This window comes from Heliangelus exortis, chromosome 2 (assembly GCF_036169615.1).
Source record: "Heliangelus exortis chromosome 2, bHelExo1.hap1, whole genome shotgun sequence".
NCBI classification, from domain to species: domain Eukaryota; kingdom Metazoa; phylum Chordata; class Aves; order Apodiformes; family Trochilidae; genus Heliangelus; species Heliangelus exortis.
This window is the reverse complement of record NC_092423.1, coordinates 46,829,065-46,841,468: the sequence shown is the minus strand read 5'-3', so window position 1 is coordinate 46,841,468 and position 12,404 is coordinate 46,829,065. Positions and strand designations below refer to the sequence as shown.

Below are 12,404 nucleotides of genomic sequence, written 5' to 3'. Positions count from 1 at the left end.
GTCACAGTCACTTAAGTGTCCGTGTGTTAAATAAAGCCAAATACCGGCATGCGGGTTGGCTACACTGCAGGGCTCACTCACCGCACCCGGCCTACAGAGCTGCATCTTCCATTAGGGCAGAGGGAAGGGCCACAGAGGCTGCCGGGCACCGCCTGACAAAGTCGGGACAGCTCTGGAGAGGCAGCAACTACACCGCCACCTCCGCAGCGGGGCTCTCCGCCTTGTCCAGTCCCGCACAGCCTCGCCTCCCTTCCCCTTCCCTCCGCCGCTCCAAGGAGCAGCAGGCGGGCTGAGGCCGCCGGCTACCCACACCCTGGGTGGGGAAGGAAGAAAAAACAGGGAGAAGAAAACAGGGAGAAGCGAAGGAGCCACCCCAGGGTGCCCCTCAGCGAGCCCCTCCTCGCCCACCACCCCTCAGCGCCGCCCCGCAGCGCCCAACGGCCACGAGGGAGTCCCAGATCCCTTCGCACCCTTTCCCCTTTCCCCTTCCTCCTCCACCTCGCCCGGTGCCTCCTTGGGATACCCAGGCCACGGGCCAGCACCTCAGGAACTAGGGGAGAACACTGAACCCCCTCTCCCACTGCGGGCAGCTGAGCGGAGGACGCATGCGTGCTCTCCCTCCGTCGGACAGCACAGGGAGAGGGGGTGGGGGAGGTTGGGGTGAAAGCCGCAGCGTGGGGCGGGACCAGGTGCGCGCGCACGGCGCTGGTGGAGGCGGGAGAAGGAGAAGGAAGAGGGAGGGAAGCAAGGAAAGGAGGGAGGGAAAGAGGGAGAGGCGGGGCCGTCGCCCGCCCCGCCCCCCGCCCCACCTCTGTGGCGCCGGCGAAGTGGGGGGTGGGGAGGGACGGGGACGCAACTTCCACGGGACGGAGGCGGTGCCGCCGCAGCCCGGTGGCGGTGGAGGAGGAGGAGGGCGAGGCGGCGTACGAGCAGTTCCGTAAAGACTTTCCCGAGCCGAGCTGCCCCTCCCCCGTCTCCCCGTGAAGGCCCGACGGGGAAGGGGAACGTAGTTGAATCCCGTCCCGCCGGAGCGAAGTTTCGAAGCTGCCCCGCGGGCAAAGAGGAGGAGCCGGGAGCCGCGGCGTCGGGGAGCATGAGAGGTGCGCCCTGGCCTCGCCGGTGCTGCGCCCCTGGGAGGACGGGCTGGTGCCCGCGGCGGTGAGAGGCAGCCCGGGGATCGCTCCTCGGCGCCTGCGGGCGGGAGGAGAGAGAGAGGCGACTGCGGCAGTTCCCGCGGGGACCATCTGAGCCCCCGGCTGCCCGCCCTCCGCTGAGGTGCCTGCGAGCTCCCTCCGCCCCGTAGGGAGAGCTTTAGTGCTTCTTCTCACTCTACTTTTCCTTCCCCCGGCGGGGGAAGAGGAGGGGCAACAGCAAGGAGCCCTCCCGGGATCCCCTAGGACGACGCGGAGGCGGCTGGAAAGCCCCGAGCCCGTGGAGGCGTCTCCCGCCGGACCCCTCCGCCCGCCGCAGCCTGCCAAGCCTTGCTTGCGCCCCCGTCTTTCCTTCCTTACTTCAGGCTTCACCTTGCGGTCCGGTCCGGTCCGGTTTGGGGAGGAGGCTGGGGGAAGCCGCCCGTGCCCCTGCGGCGGCCTGCGGTGCGTGTGCGCATGGAGGCGGCGGGCGCGGAGCCGGGGCGGAGAGGGCGAGGAGAAGAAGCTTGATGAGCGCCGCGGCCCTGCCGGGGACCGCCGCCACCTCGCCGGGCGTTTCCCTCCCCTTGCCGCCCGCCCTGCCCTGGCCGCGCTTCCGACCCTGAGGGCGGTCGGCTCGTCTCCGAAAAAACTTTTCCGCAGCGGCCGAGGATGGAGTCTGCCGGTATGGATTATTTCTGCGACCAGGTGCAGCAGAAGGACGTGGGCCGCAGGATGCAGGTCGGCCAGGAGCTGCTGGAGTACCTGAACGACCCGGCGAAGTCCTCCGATGTGGAGCAGGACCAGCAACGCCTTGATAAAGTGATCGACGAATTAACAGGATGGGTCAACTCTAGTAATTTTAAGGTGAGGCTGGGTACAGGAAGACCATGATTCATCATGGTAGGGAGGTACAGCGCTCCGGATGACTTTTTGATCAGATACGAGTATAAATAAAACAACGTTTATACTAGTTTTTATCCCTCCCTGCACAAAGGGAAATTCAGAAATTTTGGGAGTGGCTGGTTAACATTTTGTTTTGTCTCTGTTCCTCTGTCCCGAAAGAAGCAGTAATGTGTTCTTTTGCTTTTGTCGTAGGTGAATCGTATTTTGCAGATATTACTCCTCTGCAACTATTCTACATATTCAGGTTGTGTTTCTTATTCCAAAATAAGATAGGTGTTGATTTTTTTATCTTTTTTTTTTTTTTTACTACCACTCCCATTCCATGGGTCTCTGCAGTTGGGATTTCAGGCGATTGCCATTATTTTCTGTAGGCCGTAAAGAGCGCTAGTTCACTGGGTTTGTATTACACTGTGTGTGTTTTGTATGATTTAATGAATAATTTGCTCCTCGGTGTTCCCATTGGAAGTTTAAAGTTGTTTATATCGTCTTTAGGGGACTTTTAATTACGTGGGAAGTTGTATAGTATCTTTATAGCAACCCAGTGATGACTCATGTTTTGATTTTTTTTTTTTTTTTTTTCTCTTTAATGCGTTTTAGCCTGAGCTACAGGAAAGCATGATTCCTCCTGCAATGCTGTAATGTTAGTAAATTGTTCTGGCGTTGGTTAGCCGATAACACGATTGACAAACGTAATTTTACTACCAAGGACAACCGTCTTCTCACGAGCGATTTTTCTTTTTTTTTTTTTTTCGCGTTATTTTTCGTGTTGTGTGTGGGGTGTGTGTCTGGGGCAGGTCTGCGCTGCCGTCGTCGGGTGGCGATGTTGGTTTGCGATGCTGAGCTCGGCTCTGTTATCCTGGAGAGATCCGCCCATTCGTCTGCACTTCGTCCCTCACCACACTGTCTAGCCTTCTGAAATGATTGATTTGTACCTTTGAACTTAGTGTAGTGAGGTTATTCTAATTTTTTCTATTTGCTTAGGCTCAGGAGGCAGGCGTAGGAGGAACTTGTAAGGGCAATATATTTATTAAGTTGGTTTTTTTTTTTCCCGTCCACTGACTTTACAGTCCTGTCTGTGGTTGCACAAAGTTCTTGTAAGTTTGAGATCTCAGAATAATAAGGCTTAACTCTGTTAGCATGTTTGATTTTTTTTTTTTTTTTTTTTAAAGCATATTTGTCATTAAAGGTCAGGTTAGCTTGAGGAAATAGCTGGATGTTGGACAAGTATAATTGATTTGTGTTTAGATTCTTAATCTGAGGGCAGCTGCTGAGAAACCTAGACAGGTCTTTAAATACATGTTTTATGAGATGAGGACTGGATACTTATTATCTCAATAACGTTAAAGTTGTTTTTTCCTACACTTTTAAATTGACAAAATTGACAGTTAATACTTGAAATTTGCTTTTCAAGATGCATTTTACATAATGCAAGACATTCTGCTTGCTGCTCATGTTAGGTGATAGAGCTCCTTGGCTGCTAGGGCTGTAGGACAAATGAGGTGCTCCACATCAGAAGCCTCTGTCATACAAGATGAGGTCAAGTATTACAAACCCAAGAGTTTTAAAATTACCTTGCATAATAATTTATTTTTTGTAACTTCTATGTCCACTTACTGGTGGCTCTATATAAATATATCATGCTCTGAAATAGAATGTTGTATACATTTATTAACTGCGACAGTAGCTCTTGGATTTTTTGCCCATTATCAGTCCCAGTGTTCCTGGCTGTGGTGGTGAATACCAGCATCTGCTGCTTCAAAATGAAAACTGAAAACATTTTGGAAAAGTGTGGTTTGCATCTTGTGCATTTTATCTTGTGCAAGTATAGTATACATTTGAATATTAGATCTGAGTTTGTTATTAAACTTGTGGCCTGGATCATATCCTAAAGTAATAAGTACCACAGGCTTACATATGTTCTCAAGAAAAATATTAAAGTTATCTTTATTTCCGACTAGTTTATACTTAATTTGTTGGTTAGCCTTTCCTCTTCTAAAGAATGGATATGTAGAGCACTTAGTTCTGCTTTTCATCTCTTTCTTCACGTATCTTGATAAAGATCTTGCAGGTCTTGAAAGTCCTGAAGTAATTAATCCCTCCCTCTTGACGCAGCTGTTTAATTGAGCCATGATAATGGCTGGCGACTGGATGGTGTATTTATCAGAACTGCTGAGCTAGATGTGACAAGTGGGGAATATTGAAGGAAGTTTTGAGGGGGAGCGTTATTTCCACTGCAGGTGAAGGTGACTGGTGTGGATGACAAGGGAACGACTGATGTAAATTGCCCTGGATGTGCAGTCTTTCCTTCCCCGTGTAAACTCAGTTCTTGCATTCAGTGCACTACAGTGACCATACTGAAAGAGAAAGATGCATGATCTGGCTGCTCCAGGCTAACTCTGTGCTGTGCATGAGAAGAGGGAGCTTTCTATGAAGTGCCACTCTAGGCAGTTTCTACCTCACATAACCAGAAGGGAAAGGATCTAGAGGGAATAGGACAGTTTATTTGGCAAACTTTGGAAAAAAAGAGAACAGTACAGTAAACAAGTACTGACTTGGTATCAGCAAGGCTGAATTAATGAACTTATCTTGAAATTTTGGCCATTTAAATAGTGTTCTTGCTTTTCTGAAGTTTGAAGCTATTTATAGTGGTTTAATAAACAATCTGGCTGTTCAAAACAAAACAGATATTAAAATTACTGAGTTTGTCCAGCTCATTGAAGTGGAAAATGCAATTACCTGTGTGAGTTACTGATAAATCTAAAAGGTGGGATTAAGAGTGTGTTGACTCATCTGCAAACGGTATGGAGTGCTAGTGAAAGTGAATTGCAGAACGCCAGGAGTCACCGAGAGAGAGAGAGAGAGAGAGAGAGAGAGAGAGAGAGAGAGAGAGAGATCTTGTTGGTCTATCACTGGGAATTAGTTACCATATCTATGCAGCCAATGATAAAGGAGCTTCCAAAGAACACTGAAAGCTTTGCAGCACCAGAGAGTGCACAGAAGATGTGCATAGTTTAAGCTTTTATTTTAGATCTCATCAGAATGAAACAGTTGCTTACTGAAAAGAGATTTGAGAGCTTGCTGTCCTGGTACCAAGATCTGCTTTATATTGCATTGGTTGAGACTCACCTTTCTTTTCCTACTATACAGAGCTTTGAGGGTGTTCGGGGTTTGTGATTTGTACTGTTTTTTTCTTTCTTTTCTGTGGTGATGTTGGGTTTTTTTGGTCTTTCTGAGGGGCGGGGGGGAGGGTGGAGGGTGGGATATGTTTCCCAAAAGGATTGTTTTCCCAAGGAATAGTGGAGGAAAAAAAAAAAAGAGGGGGCTGTGAATTCTGAAACGTAAGGAGCACCCAAGTTGGATGCAAAGTATTAAAAATTGGGTGGTGGTATGATTCTGCTGGTATTTGTTCTCCTCCAGCTTTGAAATACTCAGTTCAGACTCAGATGAACTTCAAGCGATTAATTAATTCTTCATTCTGAGGGTATCACTACTGATAGATATTAGCTGGCTTTACTGGGTTAGCCTGGATTTTCATCTGTGTATACATGAGTTTTAATTAACACATCTCTTATGTCTCGTTCTTGATAGTCACTTGAAATAATTACAAGATTATGTAACTTTGTACAATCTGGTGGATCAGACGGTTCTGTGTCTGACTCAAACACTTAATCTGGAAATCTGCATTGAACTTCTGCTAAAGAGATGTGGGATAGAGAAGTACTACTTTTCAAGTAGAGATTTGCCAGTCTACTCTAGGCTGCTAGCATGTTGTGTTTTGTTAAAGCCCATTGAAATGGAATCATTACCCTCTTAAAATGTGTTTTTTTGAGCAATAAAGCCACTTATTTTTTTCCTTATGCAAACCCGATCAGAAGTAGTAAAAATCCATGACTAAATTCTGGTAGTTTTTGAAAGTAATTTTATGTGAGAAAAGTAATCAGTAATGGTTGTGATTGAGTCATCTTTGAATTTATTATCTTTGTAGTCAATAATTTAGTTGGGTTTATTCCTCAACAGCAGTAGGAAAATAATTTATATGGTTTTATGTGGAGCAGCAGATTGTTTGGTATTCAAAGACAAAAAAAGTTTCTCCACTGTTTTTGGTAGTGTGGATAATCAGTTTCTTTTAGACAAATCCTTGGATTATCTTTTATTCTATGCTTCCTGTACAGTGAGATTTTTCTTTGCTTTGTTTGCCAGATAGTGACATAGTCACCAGTGAAAGAGTGAAATGCCAGTAATGTTATTGTTGTGTTTTTGTATGTACTTGGTTTGGCAAGTGTTTATTTTGGTTTCATTACTTCAAGGAAGGCCAGCAGGAGGAGCTTTCAGTTTCCAGAAAAGACAGGAATGGTTGAACTGTAATTTTGCAAATAGTTGAGACAAGTGGTTAGGATGTTTTGTCTGAAATCCTTGCAAAGAGACAGCAGCAGTTGTAACTTCATTGACTGCATGTAGCTGTGTGAGGTAGAAGCCAATATTTTAATTTATTTTAGCAAAATGTAGATATCAAGATCTGAAAAAAGGCAATTTAGAAGTAGAGAATGTAAAGTCCTATGTGTCAGTAAGGATAACTAAATGCACAAGTGGGGTATAGGATTGAGTAGCAGTCCCTAGTAAGAAAATGTGTGGGTTATTTTGGATCTAAAATGGAACAGAAGCAATACACTACACAAAAGACACATGGTGTAATGAATTTCAGGACTGTAATATGCAGGATAGAAGAATGGTATAAGAGGGTCCACCTCAACCTTTATTTTTTAGGTACTGTGTAATTTCTGCTATTTCCTTAGTCTTTGTTAGTTCCAAATAGTGACAATCTAAATTTTTTTTTGAGAAGAAATGTTTGATTATTGAGCTCTTTGCTGATATTAATTAATCCTTTATTGTTTTTTTCATCTTGACTATGTGGCAGCTACTTCCCTTATTTCTATGTAATGAGAATGTGGTTCAACCTGTCCATGTGTGAATCCAGTTTTCTTTTTCAAGCTCAATGATTCAGTTTTTTCTTGAGTAATGGTTGTTTTTTTCATGTATTATTTATGTTCTGTTCATAGAATGTTAAATAAACTCTTGAATGTTAGCCAAGTAATAAAGCAGATCTCCAGAAGACAAGATAAACTTGCCAGAAGTTTTAATTATTTCAGGATAAATTAAAACTAGTTTTGTCCAGCCTTTAATTAGGAGCATGGACTAGAGTCTCAAATGCTCATGAATCTCCTCCAGAGATGGAATTAACAGTTCTCAAACATTTTGCAGCTTCAGTTTGTGTAACTGTACACAGACTAACTGTAGTTCCTGTTGAAACAGGAGTTCTGCTTCTCCTGTGGCCAGGCGTTCTCACTCTCATTTCTGAGGCAGTTAACTTTCTGTTCATGTTCAGTTAATTTTCCAGTGTTTCAACAAGCTGATTAGACTGATGCTATGGGAAATTTAAGAGCATCAGATCAAATATGCCTACAAGTCAAGAGACTATCCCTTTTAGTCTGCAGTTTGATTACTTTGGGTGTGAATAGAGACCCTTTCCAAGCTCTGTGCAAGAGGAGGAATTCACAGCAATCAGTGTTGGTGAGCCATAAGTAGTTCAACATGCATTTTTTAAGTGGCATTGCTAATGTAAGCAGTTTCTTTCCCTGGCTGCTGGATTGCAATGGTGCAGTGTTCCTTCATGGCTCTGATGGGAGTTCTTGTGGGGCTGTCCAGTAAACAGGCTCAAGAAAGAGATCTAGCTGAGAAAATGAATTCTCCAAAGTGGGTTACTTTTCAACTGCAGAAATATTTGTTTCCTCCCAGTGGAGGAGCTGCTGCAGATGGAGGAGTGAGTAGCAGAGAATGGGAGTCACTGTATTTTTAATACAATTTAAGTAAGAGGAAATGGGAAAGAGAATAAGAGACCTTGGGCATGAAAAGAATGATATTCCTAAAATAAAGTGTTGCTTTGTTTCATTCCATCAACATGCTTAGAAAGGCTCTCAAGTAGTTTTCTCTGGGGAGAAAAAAGCTTGCCTTTTTTTTTTTGCCTTTTTTTTTTTCTTTTAATATTATATATTCCGAAGAGAAATACCATACATTTCATTGCCTTCCCACTGAGTCTTCCTTCTAAAGAGCCTCTGTCTTCAAAATTGTTCCACCACAGCACAGAAAGCTTAAACCAGACAATGTCAAAAAGAAAAGGCCTTAAAATGTCAGGTCTTGCTGTATCACAGACTTATAGTTTATGCTCACTGTCCACGGAATAGTGCCTATGAAAAATGTATAACAGTGGTCAAGGAAGGAACATTTAATGTACAAATGAAGCAAACTGTAGATAGTCTTACAGTGGATCAAGCTGGAGGCAGTATGTAGCACATCTTGGAATACTGACCACTGTGATGTCCCCAGAACAATTTGGAGATCATACTTGCAGTCTGAACTTGTCAGTTTGAATATGATGAGAGATTTTGAAGTAACAGAAGGTTGTAAACGTTTTTCCAGTAACCATTTGGAAAATTGCACTAATGTGTACTTAAAAATTGGGTGAATAGTTTCCTAATCTGTGGGGTAGGAATGTTCCAGTTCCTATCATGGGGAAAAGTCAATAAACCAGTTATATATATTTTTGTAAGCCTTAAATTTTTTTATGTCAGCACTGTGCTTGCTTGTTTTGGCTGCTATACAGGAGAGATCAAAATAATGAGAACCTCCCAGATAGTTCTGTGTGCTTATCGAGAAGGACATCTGAGGAATGTCTCAGCCTTTTCACTGCTGAGCTACTACATTCATCAGTACCTGGATAAATATGGGTGATTCATTCAGTAATCCTCTGATAGTGTGGTTACTTGCACTGCAATGCTGAAATGATTTGTGGTTGGTCATCACAGAAGGATTATGAAAGGAAGATTACTGTAAAAAGTTTGATAGTCTGAACCCCTTTTGAGAAAGTGAGGGTTGCAGCTTATAGAAGCGGTTTAATGATTTCAGGAGCATCTTAGTTTGTAATCCAAATTATAGTTTAAACCTTTGGAGTCAGTAAACTTGTATTTTTACATAGAGGAGGTTCTGCATGTGTGTGAAAACCTGTGACTCAAGTTGATGAGCTTGAAGGCCTTGCTTGATTACTAGCAACGTTCCTTTCTTGCAATGTGATGTGATACATATTTATAAAAAAAAGAAAGAAGCTTGTACACATCTTTGGAAGTGTGTCGTTTGTACCCTTGAAGATGAAGGAAGTAGGAGAATGTGAATACTGCTTTTTTGTCACCTGACATATCTAAAGTACAAATGACTGTGTGTGGCAGCTTTATCAGCCTGGGCTGCAGTTTTGGCTCCTGTCAGTAGAGGCAGCTGCCCAGGTGGTGCTGGGTTGAGAATGGCAACAAGAATGAATATTTTTTTTGTACAAAGGAGAATGGAATCTGAAGATAACCTGGCAAGGACTGAAAAACCACGTGGGTTGAAGAAAGGATCTAGGAAATTGAAGCTTCTTTCTGCCCATAGAGCTGGGGACAGTTGTTAATATCTGTGCAAGCTTTGGTGGTAAGGGAGGGGGTGGGATATAAGTGGACCTCAGAAGTCCATGATGTGGATAGCATTGGAATTGGAAACAGCAAAGGGACCAGAACATGAATGAGTATTTTGTGAAATAGGGGAAAAGTGTGTTCAAGGAGACGAATAAAGAGAACTAGGAATAAAAATTGGAAGAAGTGAAGCCAAAGAGACTGCATGTACAGAAATGTTTTTGTTTAATATTTAGCTGCTTGCAAGGTGCTTGACACTCTTTGAGAACTGAGAAAGTACACCTTTGAGCTAGTCTGACAATACTTAAGAGAAAAATATAAATAAACTCCTGGTGTTTCTTGCCTATGTCTTGCTGGAACAATGCTTGTTTGTGTAGGGCGTAGTATTTTGTCATGCTCTTTTGTGTTTGTCAGTTGATTGTTAGAGATACCACAGCTGTCCCCATGGTGAGAGGAAGTTCAGTGCCTTAACTTCATTCTTTCAGACTTCCAGATAGTGGCCTCCATAATTCCCCCCTTAGATTCTCATGACTGGTTTGGAGATTGTGATCTGCAGCATCTGTATTTCCACACACAGTTCAGGGATACTGTGACCACATCCAAGGGCATTCCTATTAAGGTCGTTTGGCAACTTAGGTAACCAGAGATGGTTTCCTGGCCGTGTCCTGCCCCCACATAGTCCTCCACAGGAATGGGAAATCACAGTGACAATAATAGTAACACTACATGAAAAAACAGGTATGGTTTGAAGGACAAGATTTCTTCTCCTGGGAAAGGCTTAGATGCCTGCAAGTTGCAGAAGAGCAGTGGCAGTGCTGGAAAGAGTATGTAGGAGATCTGGGAAAGGAACAAGCAGCAGAGCAAGAAACAGGCTTAATTTCTAATCACTGGCTCAATGTGTAATCACATTTTTGTTGTCACATCTTGATTTCACTAAGGATTCTGGTCCTTTGCAGGACAGATGAAGTATTTCACAGTTGGGTTGGCAATTTTGTTGTCATCTGAGAAGTCAAGGACATTCTTAAACTGGCTTGTTAAAGAGTAGCTCAACAACTAACCAACTCCATCTCAAATAAGCCTAAATTTCTTTTTCACTGTGAACTTCAAAAGCAGTGTTTAAATGTGTCAAACAATAGTGAGCTGATGAATCAGTCTCAACATACAAAGGCTCTTTCTAGGCAGCAGACAAAAGGCTTAATGAATGCAGAGTGAGAAACAGATCCAGTGACTTGAATCCCAGAAAAAGCACATCACTCATTGAAGCTGGTGGGGAAAGAGCCATGATGCTGTCAAGAGGTTTTTCTGTTGATACTGGAGAACCTGTGTTGGTACATGGTTCCACACAGTGTCTGAGAGCTTGGAACTTCTTTCTTGCAGATCTGTTCTGTCTGGACTTGTGATTTTTTTTTTTTTTTATATTGTCATGTGACCCAGTTTTCAGTTGGTAAGGATTCTTTCCAAAGGGCTGCTTGAATATCACATGAACTTACCAGAAGGTGCTGAAACTCAGAACATTGTGTATCAAAGCAGAGAAATATTAAGACTCATTTACAAAAACAAGAGGTAGTTTATTTGGTGTACTCTGCAGTGGTATGCTTCAACTTACTTGTTTTAAAATGTGGAAAGAGAGGCAATTTTGTAGCTAGAGCAGTTCCCCATTACCTCTAGTCTGAGGTCACATCATACTTCCAAATTCTAAAGTTAGCTTTATGTTTCATAGCTGTTATCTTTTCAAAATTCCAGACTGTAGAGGAAATTTGAGCTAAGGAATAACCATCATGCTGTACAACAACAGTATGACAGTAGTAACCTGTTCCCTTGCCTCTTCTATGGAAAGGTTCTGGATTAATAGCTGTTAAAGAGGTGAGGATTTCACACAAGTTTTTGCTGCTTTCACATTTTTTAAAGCCGGGGTTAGTCTTCTGTGTTACTCTGACCTAAAAAGGTAACTTCTAAAAGCTCTGTTTCATCCCCAGCAGCTGGAACTATATTTTCATAGAGTCAGGACATCACAAGACAAGCCTACTCATCAGGCCATTTAAATAGATTGTATTTACTACGGTAGCTTTTGTACACTAATTACTGAAGTAGGATCCCTGCTGCCATTCATTAAGCAAATCTTTGATAAAAAGTGCCAACAGCGTTTTGACAACTACTTGTATGGTTAAGATGGATGTGACTTGATCTTACAAGAGGTGATTAAAACATAAACCAATCACAGGGAGGGACAAAAAAATATGGAATGTGCAGGCATTATCTCAGTGGGTGCTCTTGATCAAAATAAAATACTCTTAGACAAATGAAATGCAAGTGATCAAATTTGTTGACAATAACAGTCATGGTAGGATGAGTAGCCATTTCTCTATTAGTTATCAAGATTCTGACACTTCAGCATATGGATCTACAAATATTTTACCAAGGTGGTATTTTAAAACAAACAATCCTTATCCCTCTCCCCCCAACTAACGGGAAAAAAAAGGAGGGGGAAAGCAAAATACACACAAAAAAGCAACCCAATAACAATAAACAAACAAACAAACAAAAAAAAACAAACCCAAAAACCCCAAAACAACCCAAAAAATACCCAACAAAAAAACAAACCGACCCCAACAAAAAACCAAACCCACAAACAAAAACACCCAACAAACCATAAACCAAAAAAAAAATCTACAAAAAAAATCCCTCCAAACTCCAGATGCAAAGCTCTGGAGGAATTAATCAAGAAATATTCCCCATCTTACTCTGAACTTTTCTTTGGGATTACTGAAGAGTAGATCTGTATTAAAAATACAGAGCAGCTCTATGTGCTTTGGTTGTTTAAATATCTGAACTGTTAAGAATGTTATGGGTCTCGAAGAGGTATTTTAGAAAG

The 12,404-nt window shown here is 43.0% G+C and overlaps 1 protein-coding gene across 39 annotated transcripts in view; it reads left to right on the top strand.

Annotated features, from left to right (window-relative positions):
- Positions 1–896: 896 nt before the first annotated feature.
- Positions 897–12,404, top strand: part of CLASP2 (cytoplasmic linker associated protein 2) — a 139,636-nt gene continuing 128,128 nt past the window's right edge. For 18 of the 39 annotated variants that reach the window (XM_071735934.1, XM_071735928.1, XM_071735932.1 and 15 more), the window contains exon 1: positions 898–1,997. In XM_071735934.1, the coding sequence (XP_071592035.1) occupies positions 1,803–1,997 (195 nt within the window). In that variant the 5' untranslated portion in view covers positions 898–1,802. Of the gene's footprint in view, positions 1,998–12,404 lie in introns of all 39 variants that reach the window. The other 21 variants (XM_071735957.1, XM_071735954.1, XM_071735945.1 and 18 more) reach the window with 3 other exon arrangements.